Source organism: Lepidochelys kempii, chromosome 2, assembly GCF_965140285.1.
Source record: "Lepidochelys kempii isolate rLepKem1 chromosome 2, rLepKem1.hap1, whole genome shotgun sequence".
Lineage (NCBI taxonomy): Eukaryota > Metazoa > Chordata > Testudines > Cheloniidae > Lepidochelys > Lepidochelys kempii.
Genome location: NC_136381.1, coordinates 109,921,159 through 109,943,786, shown reverse-complemented (window position 1 = coordinate 109,943,786; position 22,628 = coordinate 109,921,159). Strand labels below are relative to the sequence as shown.

The window sequence follows — 22,628 nt, the reverse complement described above, 5'->3', positions numbered from 1 at the left end:
GGCATGTTTAAGTTTGGAATGCTAATTTATATATACTGTGGAAACTCGCTCATTTGAACAAATGACCTATTCAGAATTACCTGAATTTTGCAAATAAGTGAAACACACAGTTTTAAAAATATCTAAGATTAACGGCTGATGAAGCGTCCTCTGTTTGCTTATTTTGATGGTTGTTTTAATAACACTGATATTTCATAATGCACTAGTAAGAGTAGTATATTTTTATTTAGACTTAAATAACTATTTGTAAGAGTCAATCTAATATTCTGATGTCAGTATTAGGACAATATAAAAGAGACCAGATGAAAATCAGCTTGCTTTAGTGACAGCTGTTTGGTTACATTCCCCACTCCAACCTCCCTCCTATTTTTACATTTATATTTCACCCAGATACATATATATCTAGCCTTTTTACTCCCTTTCTCTGGGAATAGGACTTTACACTTTACTACTGACTCTCCCCTCATTTCCTATCGCTCCAACTGCTCTAATCTGCCCAGGCTTGCTTCTTCTCAAATTTTGAGGGCGTGTGCTTTGATCAAGGCTGAATTTACACCACAGAAAAGCCCAGAAGAATAAGACATGAAGCTGTTGTGCAGGGTGTAGAGAAAAGTAATCGAAAAAGCCACTTGGAAACTCTAGAACTATAACTATCAGGAAGCATTACTACTGTTAGCATAGTGACAGGTTTCAGAGGGGTAGCTGTGTTAGTCTCTGTGAGCAAAAACAACGAGGAGTCCTTGTGGCACCTTAGAGACTAACCAATTTATTTGGGCATAAGCTTTCATGGGGTAAAACCATAAATTGGTTAGTCTCTAAGGTGCCCCAAAGACTCCTCGTTGTTTTTACTGTTAGCATAGTTCAACACTGTGTTGTAAGTCACTCTCCAGACTACATCTTGAGAACCACTGTACTGAGGAGTCTGTTCTCCCCTGAATGTGTGACATGGCTGCCATTAATGTGCAGTGACAGTAGACATTAACCCCGAGTTGCCCTGGGAGAATTGTGCCTCCTCATCTTTGTTCTGTTACAAGAACAATGAGTTTCAGAGTAACAGCCGTGTTAGTCTGTATCCGCAAAAAGAAAAGGAGGGCTTGTGGCGCCTTAGAGACTAGCAAATTTATTAGAGCATAAGCTTTTGTGAGCTACAGCTCACTTCATTGGATGCATGCAGTCCGATGAAGTGAGCTGTAGCTCACGAAAGCTTATGCTCTAATAAATTTGTTAGTCTCTAAGGTGCCACAAGTCCTCCTTTTCTTTTTAAGAACAATGGGTACTTTCAATGAGAGATTAGTCTTAATGCTTTGTAAAGCTTTTGCTATTGTTGTGATCATGATTCTTTATTCTTCCATAGGTTTTGGTTACTGTGCCACTGGCCCTTCTTCAGAAAAATGCCATTCAGTTTAATCCACCACTGCCAGAAAGAAAAATGAAAGCCATTAACAGTTTGGGAGCAGGAGTCATTGAGAAGGTACATAATTAATTAAAATTACTTTTTACTTATGGGAAAGAAAATGAGCATCAAGTGCTTTGAGCCTCTTAGTAGGATGATTCTGACTTGCATCCTGTAGCATAATTTACTTTCATGCTATAAGCATAGAGCTGCTGTGGGTATGCCTGGGTATGTGTATTGTGATATTTACTTTCTTAATTTTTTTTTAACCTGCACAACATACATTTAAATAAATAAATCAAGCATAGAAGAGCAAAATGGTATCTGGATCCTATATATACATTTTTCTTTCCCTTTCGTTTTCCATCCTAATTTAACCATGTTTTTTTAAACAAATTATTTTGTAGAAAATCACTGCTGGTCTTTAAACTTTTTGCCTATATTTGAACAATGTGTATGGTAGAGTACTAAGTCTAACAGACATAAGGGGTGATATCCACCCACTCCAGTTCCTTTGTCAGGCAAAAGGGCCAGAGTGGCATAAAGAGACACTAAAAGCCCCGTATTTGCCCTGGGGAGGATTCTCCCTTCCCCCACTAGTGCGTAAAACTATCTCTGAGGTTCCCTTCACATTCACCAATCCTTGTGTGCTGGGGGTGGGGCTGGCAGGACGACTGTGCCAAGGGCACACAGCATTGCAGAACTTCCAGGCATTGCTGCACCCTACAGGGCAACCATCCCTCTGGGCTATGAGTTCTGTGTAGTGCCTCATAAGAGCACAGTATCTTGCCCAAGGTTTTCTGTAGCCAAATGGATTACCAACATTACTCAGATTTGTGCTTTTTTAATCTGAGATAGCAAAAGTTTTATACCACTCTTCTTTCTTGATAAAGAAAAAGACCCAAATATCCTACCTAGCATATTTGGGTACCTGAGGTTGAGGGGAAAGAGAGAGAGAGAAACGTTTTAAATACGGAGGTACGAGGCAGGTTACAAATTCTGTAATGTGAAATTCTCTCTGACTGAATCTTTTCTCTCTCTCTAGGTTGCCTTGCAGTTTCCTTATAGATTCTGGGACAGCAAAATTCAAGGAGCTGATTTTTTTGGTCACGTTCCACCTAGTTCCAGCAAACGTGGGCTCTTCAGTGTCTTCTATGACATGGATCCACAGGTACCATATGCTGTATATGGTGGAATGTCAGTATTTTCAATTGTCTCTTACAAATTTCAGTTTGAAACCCAAGTGCAATAATGGAGGTTTTCTTTGCTGTTTGCTCCCTTGCTATTAGAAAAATGGGACCGGTATTTTTCTGTAGGAGAAGAACAGATTGTGAATTGACAAGACTCTTTTTAAAGCATTGCTTTGTAGTAAGTAGGAGACACTTTTCAAGACTGGCTGCAGAGCGATCCTTATGCAACTAGGCTGTCCTTGTTTTAGGTCTGAAAGATTTGGGCTTCTTGAGCCAGATAAAGGCACTGGGGTGATATATACTGAAGTGCTGTTCCACAGCCAAGTCTATGGAATTTGAATACAGATTGTTGTAATGAATGGTGTAGAAAGAATGAGGAATTCAGTTTTCATCTTAGGAACATAAGTCTTGGTTCTCTGTTTTCCCTACATCTTGTGTAATCATTTTAAACCAGTGAGGGGGATAGAGAATCAGGCTCGTAGATTGGACCCGTAGGCTGACACCACTGCAGTCAGATTGGCTTCACCCATAACAATAATAAGGCTGTAAGGTCAGTTCAAAGCTATGGATTTTGATACCAACTCCAGCCTGTGGTTTGACAGCATGTCTACCCCCTCCCCTTTTACTCTCAGTGTACCTTGCCCTTTTATCTACTACTTTTTGTGAACAAGTAAAGAGCTTTCTGTAACTTGCTGGCTTTTCCAAGAGACCCTATGAAGACAATGTCCTGTAATCATGTGTTCCTGGCTGACCTTTAGAAAAGGCACCTGCCAGTATTTGAGAAGTTACTCCTGCAGAAAGATTCAGTGTGCTGGTGGAGGGGGTTTTTGAGGATAAATAGGAGCTTCTGGAGTAATTCTTATGTAGCAAATTGTTCTCTAGGTTAGTAATGATGGTAGGTTAATTGCCCCATAAAGAGGAGAGGGAGGAATGGCACACTGTGAGCGAGATGAGGCCTTCTGCGATATTCTGTAGCCACTGCTCTTTCACTTTTGAAACTCCTGATAGCTGAGTTTTGTGGTAACAGGTAAGCAGGACCACAGCTGTTTTAGAGCAGAACATTTGGTGCCTGAGCCAAACCCCGGTCAAGTAAATATAAAGACTTCCGTGGACTTCAGTGGGCTTTGTCTCAGACCCGTAATGACTAGCATCCTAGTGGGGCCTCTTCTTGTTTCCGTCTCTTGAAGTTGGCAGTGGAGCGTTAGCATTGAACAGGAGATCAGATCTGGCACTGAAAATGTGACTTTTATGCATGAATGTAAGCATGTTAACATCCTTTGTGTATTATTTAGGCTGACAAATATATGTGTTCCAGTTAATTCTGCACTATTCTAAAAAGGACTAACTCTATCTAATAAAGTTCTATATTATCCTCTGACTTCTAGTTTTTTCATATCTGAGAGTAAAAACTACAGAGGATGAACTTTCTTTGGGATCATAACTGACTTGGTCCAAAAAAAAAGTTAATTTTCCCCACTGACTGTCTGTTGGGGACAGTAGTAATTTAAGTGACTTTCTAGACATGGTTAGTATTTCTGAAATGATATCAAATGTTAATGTTTTGATTCTAGGGTAAATATAGTGTTCTAATGTCAGTAGTTACTGGAGATGCTGTGACAACCATTAAGAATTTAGATGACAAACAAGTACTACAACTGTGCATGACTGTACTTCGAGAACTGTTTAAGGAGCAGGTAAGAGAAGTCTGTTTCCGTCAAAGAAGAATTAACTTGCCAGAGATTTAAAGAGGGACCTGCAAAGAAACAAAAAGTTTGCGCCCTTTTATTACTTCTCTATGATGTATAAAGAAGGTCTGAAACATGTGTATGTGTGTGTTTTTCTGCCTGTCTTTTGTCTGAGAAATATCAGGATTGTCAAGTCTGATCTTCTGTGATCACAGAAAGGGAAATTGGGAGCTATCATGGGCCTGAATTGAAGAAGTAGGGTTGGTAAAATGTAAACCAAATGGAAGTTTTTCTTCCACATGTTTTGGTTAGAGGCATTAAGAAAAACCAAACAAAGTTTAAACAGTCTGAGTAAAAATCGCTTCTCAGTTAATCAGGTGTCATGTCCTTGATCTTTCCGATGTTATCATCCCACTAGTTCACCATCCATACAGAAAGTTGTATAGGCTAGTCAAGAGCTGGCTTTCTGATGTGAAAACCAAGCAGAATAAACCCCCACCTCCCCACACACACAAAAGAGGCACGCCTTCCTTGTATATCTGTTGGGTACAAGTCCTCTTTGCTCTCTTAGCAGGTCACCTTTGAGATAATAACTAATATCTACATTTATTATAAACACTATTTGCCAATTCTGGGGAAGCAGGAGATCATTACTTAGCAATACCATTTGCACCCAACCCTGGAGGGCTGAACTTTCCTCTCACGATATTCTAGAGTGGCTCTGATTTTTAATAGCTGGATGCTAAGGAAGACTGAGGGCATGGCTACACTTGCAGATGTAGAGCGCTTTGAGTTAAACCCACCTTCGTAGAGCGCAGTAGGGGAAAGCCCTGCAGTCTGTCCACACTGACAGCTTCAAGCGCACTGGCGAGGCCATATTTGCAGCACTTGCATTGGCACTGGGCACAGTGCGTTATGGGCAGCTATCCCAGCATGCAAGTGATAACGTGCTTTTCAAATGTGGGGGGTGGGGTGGAGTGTGTTGTGGCTATGTGGGGGGAGAGAGAGTGGGTTTGGTGGGCGGGGCTGAGAGCATGTCAGCATGCTGTCTTGTAAGTTCAGAAAGCAGCAGACCCCTCTCCCTCCGCCGCCCCTCTCTCTCTCACACACACAGCATTCCGCAGTAATGGTTGCTTTGCCTCGGAGGAGATAAGCAGCCGGCTGTCAGAAACAGCTTTCAACGGGCATTTCCGCATTCCTACAGCCGATTCAAAAACAATGACAAAAGTGGCCACTTGACTTAAGGGGATTATGAGCCATTTCTGGAGGCTGATCAGAGCGCAGTAAAGCAACACCTCGTTCACACTGGTGCCACAACACTCCAGCGAGGGCGCAGCAAACGGTTATTCCACTCGCCGAGGTGCAGTACCAGCAGCGCTGTAGCTACAGAGTCAGAGCGCTCTACGTGCCTTGCCAGTGTGGATGGGTAGTGAGCTAGTGTGCCCGGGGAGTCTTCATTGCACTGTAACTCGCAAGTGTAGCCAAGCCAGTAGTGGCTAAACCGACCTCTGGATTCTTTGAGTTGAGTAAACTTTGAGTAAAACAAATGTTGCCACTGTTTTGTCATATTTGTATTATTTTGAAATTTGGATCTTGTTTGGAGCTTTCTAGTCTGAATTAGTCACGCAGTTCAGGTGTTGTGTAATGCATGATGTACATTGGTGGCTCTAATGCTTTGTGTGAGCCCTTCCTTATAGTTGGTGCATACAGAGTCCATGCTTACTTCCAGCCCCCCACCCCTTAGATGGGAGAGATTTTAATGAAGCTGGCAGACACCAGCAAGGATGAGGCTAATGGCCTCAACAGAAATAACACTGATAGCTAACTTTTAAGTGATTCACTTAAAGAAATCCTGAGTTTTCAGTTGTTCCTCAGAAAATATACTTGAGTGAGCAGCTGTTATAACAAATTATATTCATATTAAAAGTTCACCTACTTGCTATTCTGACCTCTCAAGAACTTACAGGTGGCAAATTAATATTTGGTCTCCATGCCAGTCTGATTGTTTTCTCCCCATCTTATACAACCAGAAGAACTTATCTGTAAAACTTCTTTCATGGTGGACCAGTTACTACAGTTTATAAAGACAAGCTGCACCAGGAGTCCTTTCTAAGATGTACCCCACTATTGTAGAAATCTCAGCATTATTTCACAAAGTTGATCTTTAGTCTCTTGGTTGCAGAAAGTTTTGTGCATAGTAATGTTGACCCTGAGGTTATCACTAGTAAACTGATGCTTCTTGTACCTGTTCAGAAGAATATACAAAGCATATCGTCTGGGGGAAGAAGAGTTTCTTCTCCAAATATAGCTGTATGCAGCATTACAACCCTTGTATTATGCAGACTCTCAAATTTCCTAAGTTCAAAGCTGCATGAGTATACCCTGAATATTTCAAACATTAGGTTAAGCATTTTAACAAATATAATTCTTCACTGGAGGTTCCTATAAACTCTCACCATTATACTGCATAACTTATTTCCTTGATAATTCAGGAAGTTCCAGACCCAGTAAAGTACTTCGTTACACGATGGAACAAAGATCCCTGGATCCAGATGGCATATAGTTTTGTAAAGACAGGTGGCAGTGGTGAGGCTTATGATGTTATAGCTGAAGACATTCAAGGAACAATCTTCTTTGCTGGCGAGGTAAATGTCTTCATTATTATTCTAAAATTGGTTCAAGAATTTAGTTTTTATTTGTTGTAAAAAAGAGATTAAGTGCTGGGTAGAGAAAGATATAGAGTGGACAGACATTTTGTAAATATCCCCTTTGCCAATGCACCTTGATTCTGACGTACAGCACTTCCTAGCTTGTTTTGCGCTGGCACTGCCAGTTGTACCAAATTGAAGGGTGGCTTTGTGAAGTGGATAAATGCAGAGTAGGATGAGGCCACAAAATCCACTTACGCTTTCAATGTAATTGTGATTTGAACTTCTCTTTGCAGAAGTGTGTGTAGTTTTAATCTGCTTAGCCATATGAGCCAGAGCCTCTAGTTTTGAAAATCTGCACCAAAATGTATACCCAAAACAAGATGCAAAATGGAAAATTGTTACGCTGGTGTGGATATAACTTATATAACTGACTTCAGTCCCTGTGGACATGTTTTTCCATTAGGGATGTACAGTAACTATCATCTTGCCCTATGGAAGACAGAAGAGCAATAAGCTCTTTAAAAGACAAGCCCCTGCCTATGTATGGAGGAATGTCTCAAGTAGTTAATAATGATAAATTGTAGTTCTTCAAAAACGACTCTCCAGGCATGCCCTTTATCGTAGTTATGTTTTGCATAATTGTATCTGGATACATATGGTCAATTGCTGATTTTATAAAGACAAAATGCATGTTCATATTATAGATTGAGACTCATAATTGCCCACTGCAGTTCAGATGAACTGCATAATTGACTGACTATTTCTCCATTGGTCACTAATGCAGCTGTAACAAACTCATGCCATTGATACTATTGTGTATTGATATACAAAAGTGTACGAACAACCTCTCTGAAGTAATGTCCAAACTAGCAAAAATGACTACCTCTGCCAAGAGTCCAATTTCTTCGCTTTAATGGTATATGACTTCAGAGTTTACCTTTTTGCTAAATTCAGTACTTGTTGCCTTTTTTTAAAAGGCTTTTCTTTGGTTCATCTTTTTAACAAGCTATTTTTAAAATTTGAGAGCATTTAATAGTTTGAAAATACCTGTGTAAAAGCATATATCAAACACTCTTGCACTACACAGAACTTTGTTTTGGAGCAAAATTTTATTTTTGTTCTTCTATAGCTGTTTCAGAAATTATGCAATTTTTATTTTATTATAGGCCACAAACAGGCACTTTCCACAGACCGTTACAGGAGCCTACTTGAGTGGCGTTCGAGAAGCAAGCAAAATAGCAGCATTTTGAATACTGACATTTGTGTCTATATATTTTTTAATTGTTTTCTGTGGGTAAGACTTCCTTCAATTTCCCCTTTGCTATCATTCCCCCAATTGGTACTTAAAACAGTATATGGTATCTGAAGATAAAATCTTCATCTTTAACTTTCCTTTTCTTTCAAACCCTGGTGCTACATGAAGTCATAGTTTTTCTTAATGTCATTTTTCCAACAAAGATGATATTAACATGTCAGCACTGACATTGGAGTCTCTTGCTACTGTGGCGCACACAGGTCTACTACCAGAGCCTGCTGCGTGAGGCCTTTTTCTATATGGTTCAGCCCACACTATTGTAGTAAACCACCTGCATTGAAGAAGTTCAGAACAACAGAGCAATTGATTTCTATACAGTATTAGAGCATGGTGGATTATTTAGTGGTGGAGCTCCTAAATTCATTTTGTTCTCAGGTTGATCATGATCAGAGTAGTACTTGAACAAACAAGCCAAATCATGGAATGCCAATGGAGATGGTTGTAAGAGAGAACAAAATCAGTTACATCTACCCCACCCTACTCCTAATAACCTCTTCTGACATTTTTTCAGTGTATTTACTGTCCACCAGTCAGGCTTTGGCATCTCAAATGTGTTCCTTTTAAATAAAAACTGCTGGAACAGTTTATAGTGCAATCATCAAAGGGTTATTGAAGCTAAAGGATTTTTCAAAAGGAAAAAAGCTTTTGTTACAGTAAAAATGTCTCTGAAATGTTCTCTGTGCTGCATATTCAGAGTTGTAAAGGAATAATCTTTATGATAAGAGTTAGTTTAGGTTTGCTCAGTGTTGATCATGCAAGTAGGGTAGCACAAAAAATTGTATGGGTTTAGGTGTTTTTCCTTTGAAAGTGAACTTCCAAATTCATTTGAGCTGAGTAGGTGAATCACTTACACACATAATTATGAGAGCTTAATTGGGGATAAAAGGGGAGTGTAAGTTATTAGTGACTCATTCAGCTTTTGTATTTAAAATAGGTGAAGATGAATGAGGTAAAATATGCTTTTTATGAAGGGCTGAAATAAGGTGGCTTGCACTTTGATTTAGTTTATTATTTGAAGGTATTATAAAAAATGATTCTGGAGTAATTCAGTAAAAGATAAGTAGATACTTAAGTTCTTCCCACAGGGGAAGGCAGCAAGAAATAAAACACACAGCATCCACACCTGCCTTAACATCCCATAGAACAGGGTAAATGGAGAATGTTTTAAATTAAAAAAAAAAACCAAAACACTTTTTTCCTCCTGTGATGTTACTGCAGAGTTCTGTGTGATTCTGGAAGGAAAATAAGCACTTAATTATTTTTCTTAGTCTCTAGAATGCTGTGTGTGTGTGTGACAAAGCAAGTCTTCTTGAGTTACAGTGCTTAACTCCAGAAAGGTTACCTTTAGAAAAGAAGCCTGCTGAAGAAAAAACAATTTTTTACTCTTCTTCGATACCTAATTTGTTTTCTAGAGTAGATGTGATGTTCAGATGTTAAATATTTTTATTTAATCTTTAATTTACAAGGTTGAAGATGTTTATATGTAACTAGATCTGTTTTTCAGCTAAATATTCTGCTTTTTAAAACTGAACTGAGGATGTGACTGAAAGTGTAAGTGTTCCTAATTTTTTTTGCTCTAAAGAATGCTAATATCTCTAGTTCTGAAATACTTCAAGTACTAAATTGTAAGTGGCTTAAAGGTTAGAGAGCAAGGCTTGAAATCCTTTGCTTGTAGAAGAAATGGTAATCAAGGTTTAAATTTTGCTAAATCATTGCTACTTTGATTATTCCATGTTTTATAGACCAATTTATAATGGAAGTGAGAGAGATTTCAATAGGAAATGAAAAGTGTCCATAGTGGGCAAAAGTGAAAGGAAGAACTCCCTGCCTCTCTCAATGTACTAGATAAGATACCAAAATTTTAATAGGAAAGAAGCTTAGAAACAGAGTTAAATAAAAGAATCATTGGTACAAGCTCAGAATATACATTCTGTTTACAGCCCACATCTACAGGCCTTGGTCAAAGCTCCAATCAGCTTCGTAATAACATGGAAACAGTTAAGAGCCTGACCTTTCAGTTAATCCTTAGTGTCTTAGATCCCAATTCACCAGTCTATCCCTCTTCAGCAAAGCATTTCTGTTCATGCTGAACTTTAAGCATAGACCCAAGTCCTGTTGACAACTGCATTGGAATTTATATACATTCTTAACAGTGGGCACATGTTTAAATGCTTTGCTGAATTAAGGCCTCATTAAAAAGGCAAGAATGGGGGATAATAAATGCAGAGCATATGGTAAATTTTAAACTGTTTACCAAAGTAATAAGACATTTATTATGGACTAATCAGGCATTTAAACTGTTTTGTGCTACACTTCATATGTGGAGAAACAAGCATAAAATGAGACTATTCCATTTTGTTTATACTTATTTAAGACTTAAAAAGTTAAGAGCCTCAGAATTGGCCCAACTTAAAGCACTGGAGAAGTTCTTGGGGACTAATAATTATGTCATTTAATTAAGCATGCCAGTTTTTCTAACTTGTGTACAGTTTATTCCCTGTAAATAAACAGGAGAATGGCTTTAAGTAAATTTGTTTAAAATATGACCAAAATGTCTGAAGGCAGAGCATGATCTGTTACACTTCAACTCTTCTGTGTGACTGTTATGGCAGCAGAATAAAACTGTAAAGTGTCCACTGGATGTTGCACATTGTTTTTGAAATTGATGCTAAGCACATACTGAGCAACATGACAACATGCTTGACTAATATCTAGAGGTAGAATCTTATAGTTGCTGTTCTATAACTCTCTGAATTGCAAGTCCTGATTCTATTATCTGTACAATAATGGATCCAGCGTCTTTCAAAGGATCACACAACACTTCACCAAGCACTGACTGTGGTGGGGACAAGAGATGATACTCTACACACAAGCTTCACCCCTAGACCATACCCTTGGTTGAGAACCAGTGGGGTAGAGTTAATCATAGTGTCAACACTTATGCACTCTAGCTTTCATTAGCATTTTCCTACATGAGGAAAAGCATTTGAGAAGAAATTCAGTAACTTTGATCTTGTCCACCTCATTCAAATAAGGTGGTGACTTGGCCATGAGTGTTATTTACAGAAGCTTTAGAAGTACAATTTAAAAATAACCTATTGTAGTACTACCCAAGGACAAAACAAGATTCAGTGACAAGTAACTTACTGCTTTACCAGGATTTTGAAATTGTTTAAATGCCTTTGTTAAAGTTGATAAGATTGTTCAAAGCAATTGCACAAGGGGTCGGTCATTTGTTGTAGTCATATTTTGATGGCAGGACATGTTATGGCACAGATCACACCTCTAAAGCACAGAAACCTTTTCCAGAGTTTTCTCTAGATGATTAAGTGCACATCTGTGGCTGTAGAGTTTTACTGTACAGGTAAGTGAATATCAAAATTGATTTAAGTTTTTCTGAAAGACATTTATTGAGTACAAAACTGAAACATTCAGCCTTTTTAAAGAAAGGATTACATGCAAAGAAATCATAAAAAGGTAAAGGTTAATTAACATCCTGACTAGCTGAACATTTTCAGAATTTAAATAATCTGACTCCTAATTTTGCAAACATAGAATACTAAAATTTTAAAAATGTTTTGCTCTTGAATACTGGAGTCATTAGAGGATTTGTTTTTCATAGCATTGATAGCAACACTTTTTGTTTGGCCTGTGTTAGTATTTTACATAAATTATAAGTGACTTTCTATAATAGCACAAAGGTATAATATGGTGGGCAAAAACAACTTACATGAAAATTTCCACTTTGAACCAAAAGCAGTTGGCCAAAGTTTGAGATGTGATTCTAGAGTACCATAAACCATATTTATGCTTGAATTTAGAAAACTATTCCTATTCAGAATAGCACTTAAGTAAATGATTAAGTACTATCCTGCTTGGGCTCCTAGATTTGGGGCATGATTTTCAGTTGTTAAGCCTGCCAGGTGTTCATCACTTTAGGCACCCACTTCTGAAAGTTTTGGCCACAGAGTCCAACACCCAAATAAGCATTATCAAGTCAATTACTTTTCCCCCTATAGCCTTCACTTTGAACTTTATTAATGTATTAGGTCAAGCCATTGGAACAAATACAGCTGTAGCCTTTTATATAAAGTTAAACACTGAAAAGCTTAAGTATAAAATTACAGGCGAATCTTCCTTACAAGGCAAGATTGGACAAACAGTAAAACTTCAACTCTTTTGTTTAAACTTTTATGGAGCTTCCCACTTTTCATCCCAGCATCACTGCTGAACACTGACATGTCATAAGTCCTAAGATAACTAGAGATTTAAAAAACTGATTTGCACAACAGAAATCTGCAATAACTTTATATACAGTCTTTAAAAGTACAAAAATAATATCTGCCAATTAGTTACCATGCTTTGATGGTTCTCAGTGCATACACATGCAAGACAGTAATGTAGATTGAACATTCTGAATTTATAGCATGTAAATCAGAATATAAACACTAGCATGACTGATCTTCAGAATATGCATTCAAATATTTCTATAACCCAATACTGCAGTATTCCAGACAATTTCTGCATGTATGTATGCGAACACAAACTTTTATCCTACTTGAGTCTTAAAAAAAATTATGCAAGGTATTAAAGCACATTAAAAGCTATGATGTCTTAATGAATCTACTACTACAAAGCAATTCAAAATGTACAAAACTATAAAAAGGGAACATTTATTGCCATGCAAAAAAAAGTAAGCAAGTTAACTAAAACCTGCATCAAATGCAATTATTAAAAAGGTACACAAAGCAATTTACACTGATACTCGGTCCGCAGAATCAGCGCTGACTAAACATAATATATCACAAACATTCTTTTTGCTGGTGTCTATCATCTTCAAATCCATGGGAACATAAGTCAGCAGTTTTCATTTCCTCCAGTCAAATTAGATCATGAAATCAACTGAAATGAGACAGTTTCTCCTTTAGCCTTAATCAATTCCATACCAGTCTAACATTAAGATAAAGGCTGTTCAAGAACAGGTACAAAAATGCTAGTTAAGAAATGATTATGCTCTTCTCTCAACCATCCCATTTACATGGGAGTACCACCACAAATCAAATTGTTCAGTACCATCTCATGTTAGAATATTCCAGTGTGTTTTAGCTGGCATACACGACATTTGAGGTGTATGCATTATTTTTTTATTAGAGGGTTTGAAGTAAAAGAGACATTCACTTACAATTTTTCTGCAGTCTGACTAACAAGTACTGGTTCCCTTACATCATCCCTTTTTTATTTTAGGGAGTAGCAAAATGAATTCACTTGAAATTATTCTTAAGCATTACTAGCTACAGACTGGATCATGAGCTCTACATTAAGGGTGGCATGTTGCTGTAGCAGCTAAAGAAAGCAAGACTGCAATTCACGGAGTCAGTTTCCTTCCTGTTTCCCCTACTGCTGCAGGGAGGGAGTATGGGGTCTACATCAGATGCAGTGTACTCTCTTCAAGGCAGCATCATAACTCTCCCAACCAGGTGTGTGACTGGAGATATGTGCTGAGCCAAGGCTCTGCCTGCTCTCTCTCCACTCCCACACAGCTGCATGGAGAGGGAACAGAGCAGCTCAGCTTGTGTTCTCTCCTCATAGAATCATAGAATATCAGGGTTGGAAGGGACCCCAGAAGGTCATCTAGTCCAACCCCCTGCTCAAAGCAGGACCAATCCCCAATTTTTGCCCCATATCCCTAAATGGCCCCCTCAAGGATTGAACTCACAACCCTGGGTTTAGCAGGCCAAAGCTCAAACTACTGAGCTATCCCTCCCCGCTGTATTACCTGTGCTATTACCTGTGATGCAAGTAGCCAGTGCTTTGCATCCCTAAATTGCTGTGTAGCCTAGGCCATTATTTGGCCCTTTCAAAGCTGTGCATTAATTATGCTAGTTAGATTAATAGAGGCCATGGTAGCTTTACTATTTTAGTTCTTCCTGAATAGTAACTCATATTTCCTAAAGATAAAAAAATTACTGAACCCACATGTGAGTGGCATTCAGGTTTGACTAATGTTAAGAAAAAAAACTATCAGCTTTTAGATGAAGAGCGCACAGGGCAAAGATCCAGCTCCTGAATCAAGGTTGGCCTGAAAAACGTTTGTGGTCACTTCCCATACAAAAAAACCAAGCTTTCTGAAACTAGTACTAGTACAACCATATTTGCTCCAACCCCTCAGACAGAGACCAACACCTACAAGATCTTCACCAAGCACTCTCAAAACTATGATACCCATACGAGGAAATAAGGAAACAGATCAACAGAGCCAGACGTGTACCCAGAAGCCTCCTGCTGCAAGACAAGCCCAAGAAAGAACCAACAGAACTCCACTGGCCATCACATACAGTCCTCAGCTAAAACCTCTCCAACGCATCATCACTGATCTACAACCCATCCTGGACAGCGATCCCTCACTTTCACAGGCCTTAGGAGTCAGGCCAATCCTTGTCCACAGACAACCTGAAGCATATTCTCACCAGCAACTACACACCACAGCAGAGTAACTAACTCAGGAACCAATCCATGCAACAAACCTCGATGCCAACTCTGCCCACACATATCTACACCAGCGACACCATCACAGGACCTAACCAGATCAGTCACATCATCACTGATTCATTCACCTGCACGTCCACCAATGTAATAGATGCCATCATGTGCCAGCAATGCCCCTCTGCTATGTACATTGTCCAAACTGGACAGTCCCTATGTAAAAGGATAAATGGACACAAATCAGATATTAGGAATGGCAATATGCAAAATCCTGTAGGAGAACACTTCAACCTCCCTGGACACACAATAGCAGATTGAAAGGTAGCCATCCTGCAGCAAAAAAACTTCAGGACCAGACTTCAAAGAGAAATTGCTGAGCTTCAGTTCATTTGCGAATTTGACACCATCAACTCAGGATTAAATGAAGACTGTGAATGGCTAGCCAACTACAAAAGCAGTTTCTCCTCCCCTGGTGTTCACACCTCAACTGCTAGAAAAGGTCCTCATCCTCCCTGATTGAACTAACCTCATTATCCCGAGCCTGATTCTTGCTTGCATATTTATACCTGCCTCTGGAAATTTCCACTACATTCGTCCGACGAAGTGGGTATTCACCCACGAAAGCTTATGCTCCAATACGTCTGTTAGTCTATAAGGTGCCACAGGACTCTCTGCTGCTTTTACAGATCCAGACTAACATGGCTACCCCTCTGATACTTAGTATTATATGGTGTTCCAACCTCTGATGTTTAAAAATATACCATTTACTTTTTCAGATAAGTTTACCTCTTTAACTGTCTTTTTGATGAAATCTTTTCTTTCAGACAAGTCATAACTGGGATAATTTTCATATACCTAAAGCAAGCAATAAAAAAGAGCTAGTGTGAGTGAGAAGTCTGTTACTTTTAGTTTTCAGAACATTAACTTCATGATTTTAGTGCAGAGGAGCTGGAGCTGTAGAATCCAAATGTAAGTTGTACAATGTCATTTGAAGAGTCAAACCTTTTATTTCCCTCATTTTGCCTAAACTCAGTTTTTGAAAGTTTGTGTAGCAGTTATTTTTAATAACAGGAGTTACAGTTTTCATATTAATAAAGCACAACATGTGGGTGACAGAATACCCTGGAGTCAAGCAATTCATGCTGTTTACCAGTGGGTGTGTTGTATCCTCTGGACCAGTGGTTCTCAACCTTTTCTCATTTGTGGACCCCTAAGAAATTTTAAATAGAGATGTGGACCCCATGAAGTTTTTTTTTTTTTTTTTTACACACACACACAGCGAGAGCACACTGAAATCTTTTCAGTTTAAGGCTTTCACAGACCACATGTTGAGAACCACTACTCTAGACCGGCAGCTGCATTCCCCGTAAGTATGAAAGAGACTAAAAGAACAAAGACCAGGTCCACAGTAAGTACAGTTTTGGGTCCTTTTGACAGTACTGTTTTTAAAAACAGATACTGTTTTACCACTAGCAGTAGCCAAATATGGGGGGGTGGGGGGGGATGGGAGAGAGATGATCACTAAACTGGCAAATAATGGATTTTTTGACTTGCTGGCAATTCTGAAAAATTTAAAAAAAGTTTAGTTTCAGGTCCAGCTGAAAACAAAATTTTGGGCAAGTCAAAAAATACTTTGACTCAAATGTGTTTTATTTTATGCATTTTGACAAAAAGCAAACGAAGACTAAATTCACAAAACAGCCAGGTAGATGTGTGGGGTAGAGGAGGCTGAGGGGAAGTGTTAACCCTCTGTTAACCTCTAGCACCCTGAGGCTTTCTAGCAAAGTGCTGACAAGATTCAATGCAGCCTAGTTCAAGATCAAAGCCTTAAGTGGTACAGCTTTAGACATTCACACATTTCTTTGAGTATAATTAGTATATGAAATATTTACATTTTCACACATTTACAATTTACAAAACAAAATTAGGAATATCAAAGTTAGTTTTTAAACAAAAGCTGTAGAATTTTTATACATACCTCTTTGCAAATCTGTTTCATTGTGACTTCCTCCAAATTTGCATTGGCCAATAACTTCTTGACAGTTTCCTTAAGATCTTCATCTGTAGGTGGTTTCTTCAACTTTTTAATTAAAGGTTCATCATCTGAACTATCCTCAGACTCACTTTCTAAATCTGGAAGATTTACTTTATTAGAATTCAAATGTTTGACATCTCCCTGCTGCTTCCTTCCTCCAGAAAAGAACACAGGACAATTATGTCCCACCCTGTCCCACATTATTCCTTGACAATCTGACAGATCATGTTTTGCTGATTTTGTTTATAAAATACCAAGTGTTTAAAACTATCTAGTATTAATTTCTGCCCTAACCCAGAATACTGCAATTCAGCTTCTCCCATCAATCAGGCTGAAGTATGGCTGCAGACCAGGTTATAAGATTCTGTTAAATCACTCTACAGGTCCTGTTAAAGATCTTGCCAAGGCCCCCCAGCAGAGAGGGGGTCTCATCCTGCTATTTCAAATCTAAATTAGCAAAACAAACTTGTGATTTCTACATCAGAGAAGCAATAAAAAGTATGCAATGTTTTGCTGCACAGTTAAGGTTAAGACTCATCTTCTAAATTAAGCAACACAGTGAAAACAAGACTAAAACCTTTACCTTTTTTTGAACTGTTCTGATTCTTCTTTGTAGTGCTGCTATCTGCTTTCTTGACATTAGCACTTTTCACAGCTTTCTTGTTTTTAGAAGGCATCTTCTGTTTAGGTTTTTCTTTTTTAGATGCTTTCTTAGGTTGCTGTAGGAGAGAAAAGAATGGATTGAATCCTGACTTCTAGCACAACAGCTCTCAATCCCCACCAATATGCTACATGGGTGTGAGAAACATGTCATTGCAAACTGAATTATTACATTCAGATGTGAAATACTGGCTATTTATAGCTGTGTACTATAGTGGATGGTAGTGAGGAAAATGCATAGGTACTGTGAAGTTAAAATCTGGACTCTTCAAGATTAGATTTTAATTTTGCATAAACTCTGGAGCTCAAACCAAGACAATCAAATTCTTGACTGTTTTAACAAACAGCTGGAACTTTTTCTAGCCTTATGGGTGATTGTACTAAGTATCTCCATTCATAATTATGTCTGATGTTATTAGAGAGCATTTTTTTCCCCAGGAGGCAGGTATCTTCATAGGCCTGGTTAAAGTGAAATTCTACTCTGAAAAGGGACTACAATGGCAGAGGGTTCAATGATTATTGTAACCTGAATTTATCCATGAAGCAAGATGCATTTTCTAACCGCCAATCCTATAAACATACCCAGGACTCATTCCACCTTGGAAAATTATGAAAGTTACATTTTTTCGTGCTCACATAGCATCATAAGTAATAAAGCTTTTGCCAGCCAAGTTTCAACCCCCCATACCTGCACAACCCCATTAGTCTTAAACAAGATTGTATGGGTGTAACTGAGGATCTAATTTGGTGTACAAAATATTTTATTGGTGACGAATCACCAGAAGGAAAGAGTCCTGATTACATTTGTAGGTATGGCAGTTAGAAAGTGTGACATATGGGATCAGTTCACAATAAATGATAGACACTGGAATTAAAAGGTGCCATTTTAAATAATTTTAGAGTAGAATTACACTTAATACAATAGTGTCCCATCAATAACTATTCCAAAGCAGATTCTGTTTTTCCTATAAGTAGCGACTATCCTTTAAGACAAAACCAGAAGTACGCATAATTGCTCCAGTCTGCCAAAAATAAGCAGAGGTGCACCTAGAAAGCAATCCACTACTAACAGAATGCCAACTCTTATCCCTTCCACAATGTTCTACTTACCTTCCTTTTATTTTGTCAGTTTTATCATCCCAAAACTTTAGTCAGTTTATTTTAGTGGAGCACCAATAACTGACTGCTATGTCATCTGATTTCTAGAATACCCTAGGCACCATTTGCCCTACAACAGAACCCTTGAGAGTCTGATTAAAACTGAACAAGCAAACCATGGTATTCTATAAACAATCTAGTTTTAGTTTCCATCCTTGCCCACAATACTGCAACTTAGCATCCCTTCAGTCAGGCAGAAGTATGGCTGCATGGCCTCTAACTATTACACATGGGTGAATTTTTACTAGTAGAAGTGAACTACATTAATGAATGCACACAACTGGCTCAGTTATGATGCTTTAAAAATAGACAAACTACAACATATTTGATGAAGTCAAAATCAACTGATAAATAGAAGATACAGGATACATAAACTAGACATATTTGCTTTATTTACACAAGTTAAACGTATTTAAGTCTACAGGATCAGAGTCTGTTTAACTGCCAGCCCTAGAAACTTCCTCTGAAAGTTACTGAGGCAAGCATGGAACTCCACAACACTGTTTAGCATCAAATGATACTGCAAAAAATAAGAACTTGGGAATTTCTCAAAAGGAAAAGTCAAAAGTTAAGCATGTGCTTAAGTCCTGTAAATCGTAACTAGTAAATAGTGCAAAACAATTTGACATGAAAAAAAACCCAAATTGGATTTTGACTCACATTACCAGTAACTACTTTCATTTACACTTGTGCAACCCATAAAACTTAGTTAATTGTGTTGGTGCCCCAGTCAGACTAGAATCCAGCTCACTGCTTCAGAGCTGTTGGCTTTTCAGAGGCAACAGAAGCACTGAGAACTTTGTCACTGTAGTCAGCAGGAAATACACACAGATCATATTCTTAAGTAGTTACTTTTCAAACTAGAGTGCTTTGGTGTTTTAAGTGTTTGGCTACAGAGCAAGGTTAGAAGTTTAAATGGAAGTCAGTCTGCCTTATAACGTATAGGAAGTGTTCTTTCCTCAGAATCCAGATTGTTTTCTAAAAATTGTCTTTGAATCCTTAATTCTAAGAAGCTGTCTTTTTGGAATCTCAATCAAGAGAAGCATGCAGGTGTTTGCATCTGTCCCAAGCATTCCTCACCCACGACTCCAACAGTTAGCTCAACAGAGAGCAGAATAGCCTAACTAAATGAGGGCTGTCTAGCTAGTTTTTATTGTGCTGTTGCTGAAGGACTGTTAAGCACATGGCAAAAAAATAATAATTTTTGCTGTTTTAAATATATAGGCAGTTCTTGCCTACCTTTTGCCATTTGCCACAACTGAGCTAAAGAGACATCCAGTTTTCAGTTGTCAATAAGCTTCTGTTCCAAGCAGGTTCATAATTTCAATTTATTTTCAATAACTTCATACATTATAAGCTACAGATATTCATCTATAGATTGTCTGTGAAAGTTTGATCTTCAAGTTGATTGTAAATTAAGTGTCTGACTTCTCACTGTTCGGACAACTCTGGTCTGAACCTTCATGGAATTTGGGATAACTTGAGTGAGTTTACTTGGGTCTGGTCTACAATATGAAATTATGTCGGTATAACATCGCTCAGGGGTGTGAAAAATCCAGTTAAATCTATCCAGTTAAACCCCAGTGTAGACAGCCTGTCGGGGAGGTGGATTACCTGTGCTGAAATGAGAACCCCTCTGTCAGCATTTTAAATGTACACAAGCCCTTGGTTTGCTGAAACTTTTCCTTTAAGACCCTCAGTCAGGAGAATTGCCTGTACAGGGCATAAGAGGTAGAATGTTTTAAGAGCAGGGTAGTTTTTCCACGAACTAATCAAGTTTCCTTTGAAGTTCTCTAACATTATAGTCCCTCTGAGGTGGGTCTGTAAACACTCCTTAGGAGTGTCAGACATCTAAAAGTTTTCAGGTTTTACCTGACAGCTCGGAAGGAACAGAGGGTTTACCTCCTACCTCTTGAAGAAAGGCAAAAAACTGAGGTGAGTGGGGCTTACCTATCTTTTATAGGCAGCTGAGCTCTTGGAAAAAGGATTTCTAAAGAAGACTCCTGACACAGAGAGCCAGATTCCTCTCCTCACAGCAGAAAGACTGTACTGGTGAACAGATGAACAAAATATAAAATTAGCTTTTAATACTCTAGTCCTCTTTCAACTCACCAGCTGTGAGTACCACCAAGAAATGGCAAGTTAAGAATGTGTGGTTCCAATCTTGTTTTATGGAGAATGGTGGTGAAATATCATTTGGCGTTTTATGACATTTTCGTTTTGAAGTTACACGAATTTGCCTTCCAACAAAAAGTTTTCACGATTAACTACCTTCCATAGCTCAGACAATTCAAATATATGGCCTACCACACTTGTAAATCATAAGTGGAAGTGCAGCCCAGGTCAATAGTGGCTGACGTTTTATCACAACCTGTAGTTCAGTGGCTTATATGAAATGCTGGTCTCAGTCCTGTAATTAGTGAATTGGACACGTCCACATCACAAAACCCACAGCCATAACTGCAGGTAATAAACGATCTCATCTAAGAGATCAAGATGTAAAAGGATACGAAGCCTGAAGTCTCTTCACTGGTATAGTATAGGGTTGAGTCAATATGAAGATGCTTGTATTGCCACTCCACATTTTGTAACTTTTGTGAGAACGGGGGAAGAAAGGGATGAGGGGAAGCTCAAGCTGTGAATGTATGAGGAAAAATGCTAGTGTTTGAAGAAAAAAATTAAGTTTATGGAAAAATAAGGTTCTGAAAAGAACGAACAAACAAAAAGGAGTAGAAAATTGAGTGTAGTGGGACTATCACCTCTTGAAAATCTGCAGAAAACCATTTAAGGTTGCTTAGTTTTGTACTAATAAATATTTGAGGGACCACCAAAGAACTACACAAGAATCTGGGAACTGATGTCCCAAGACCAGTGCTAGATAGGTAGAAGTGACTTTACTTACTGAATTCTACAATTCTTACTTCAACTGTAGCTCACTAAAAGTAATCCCTAGTCAAAAAGCAATGGTGTTTTACTAGAAAATGTCACCAGGAGATATAAGAAAGGCAATGCTTAAATTTCAGCTCTTGGCTGCACTGCTTGTTAGAGATGTTTAAAAAAAGTCCATCACATGCAGCAACTGATTTTACAAGACTCACAAGCATCTGAGATCAGAACCAGGTCCTCTGATTTCTGTTTCTTCATCCCTCAAAGTTTTAGTTCTTGGATCACACCATATTTCTGACACTGGAAGAAGTCAGGTCTTCCTGATGTATAGTGTAGTACCTTATGAATTTTTGTCTCAAGTTGTCCACATGTGAAGCAATCCTTTCCACTAACTAAAGCTTACTTTCCACCTTTAAAAAAAACCCACCACCAAAACAATAACACTATATTGAAACCCCCTTCCAGTAATGTAGCCAGTTAGTTACAAACTAAGCAAGACAAACTCATTCATCTTTCCTGAAAATGAAGTTTTGTTATATTTACCTCCTCTTCACTCTCTTTATCTTCTTCAGAAGATTCAGCTTTCTCTTTCTTTTCATCCTCCTCCTCACTACTAGATTCATCCGACAAAATCTCAGGACATTTGGTGTGTTTTACTTTTCGTGCAGTTCCTGAGCTACTGCGTTCTTTTTTGCCGCCTTTGCTGGGTGTTTTTTTGGACTTTGGCAATGGCTGTTTAAGATAAAAGTATGGGTTTAAAAGAGTAACAAAATTTAATAATTTTTTAAATTTCAATTTCAGTCAAGTCATATGAATCAAGAATAAGCAGGGGTATAGCCACCACTGACCCATAAAACTTAAAAGTATGTGCTTTTGGCAACCACCAGATGCCCGTTACTAGGGACCGTCATTTTAAAGTGAAGAGTTTACACTACTTTAAAAAAATTCAAGGGATTGTTTTATTTAAGTTCATGACAAAATCACAATTTAGGGCACAATGAAACAATTAAAATTGTAGCCACATAGTTGTCAGTGTCTGTGGTATGGGGGAAATCAGGTGGACGCTGAGTTTATAGTTTGTTGTGTCTATTTCCTCCCTATCCCCCAAAAAAGACACTGTCATTCATTGTGAATGAACATGTTGCCCTCCAATCACTTCAACCCATTATCTC

General features: G+C 38.4%; 2 protein-coding genes across 11 annotated transcripts in view; one reads left to right on the top strand and one right to left on the bottom strand.

Annotated features, from left to right (window-relative positions):
• The window catches only part of KDM1B (lysine demethylase 1B), a 45,858-nt gene extending 29,656 nt beyond the window's left edge, over positions 1-16,202 (top strand). For 3 of the 7 annotated variants that reach the window (XM_073331908.2, XM_073331904.2, XM_073331907.2), the window contains 5 exons: positions 1,355-1,471; positions 2,439-2,564; positions 4,155-4,277; positions 6,761-6,913; positions 8,086-10,868. In XM_073331908.2, coding sequence (XP_073188009.1) covers positions 1,355-1,471; positions 2,439-2,564; positions 4,155-4,277; positions 6,761-6,913; positions 8,086-8,169 — 603 coding nt within the window. In that variant the 3' untranslated portion in view covers positions 8,170-10,868. Of the gene's footprint in view, positions 1-1,354; positions 1,472-2,438; positions 2,565-4,154; positions 4,278-6,760; positions 6,914-8,085; positions 10,869-13,478 lie in introns of those variants that run through there. The other 4 variants (XR_012157309.2, XM_073331905.2, XM_073331906.2 and 1 more) reach the window with 4 other exon arrangements.
• Positions 7,098-22,628, bottom strand: part of DEK (DEK proto-oncogene) — a 37,611-nt gene continuing 22,080 nt past the window's right edge. For 3 of the 4 annotated variants that reach the window (XM_073331913.2, XM_073331910.2, XM_073331911.2), the window contains 6 exons: positions 22,000-22,188; positions 17,336-17,471; positions 16,696-16,850; positions 15,504-15,572; positions 14,849-14,930; positions 7,098-13,136 (listed from right to left, as the gene is read on the bottom strand). In XM_073331913.2, coding sequence (XP_073188014.1) covers positions 13,120-13,136; positions 14,849-14,930; positions 15,504-15,572; positions 16,696-16,850; positions 17,336-17,471; positions 22,000-22,188 — 648 coding nt within the window. In that variant the 3' untranslated portion in view covers positions 7,098-13,119. The remainder of the gene's footprint in view (positions 13,137-14,848; positions 14,931-15,503; positions 15,573-16,695; positions 16,851-17,335; positions 17,472-21,999; positions 22,189-22,628) is intronic. The other variant, XM_073331912.2, reaches the window with a different exon arrangement.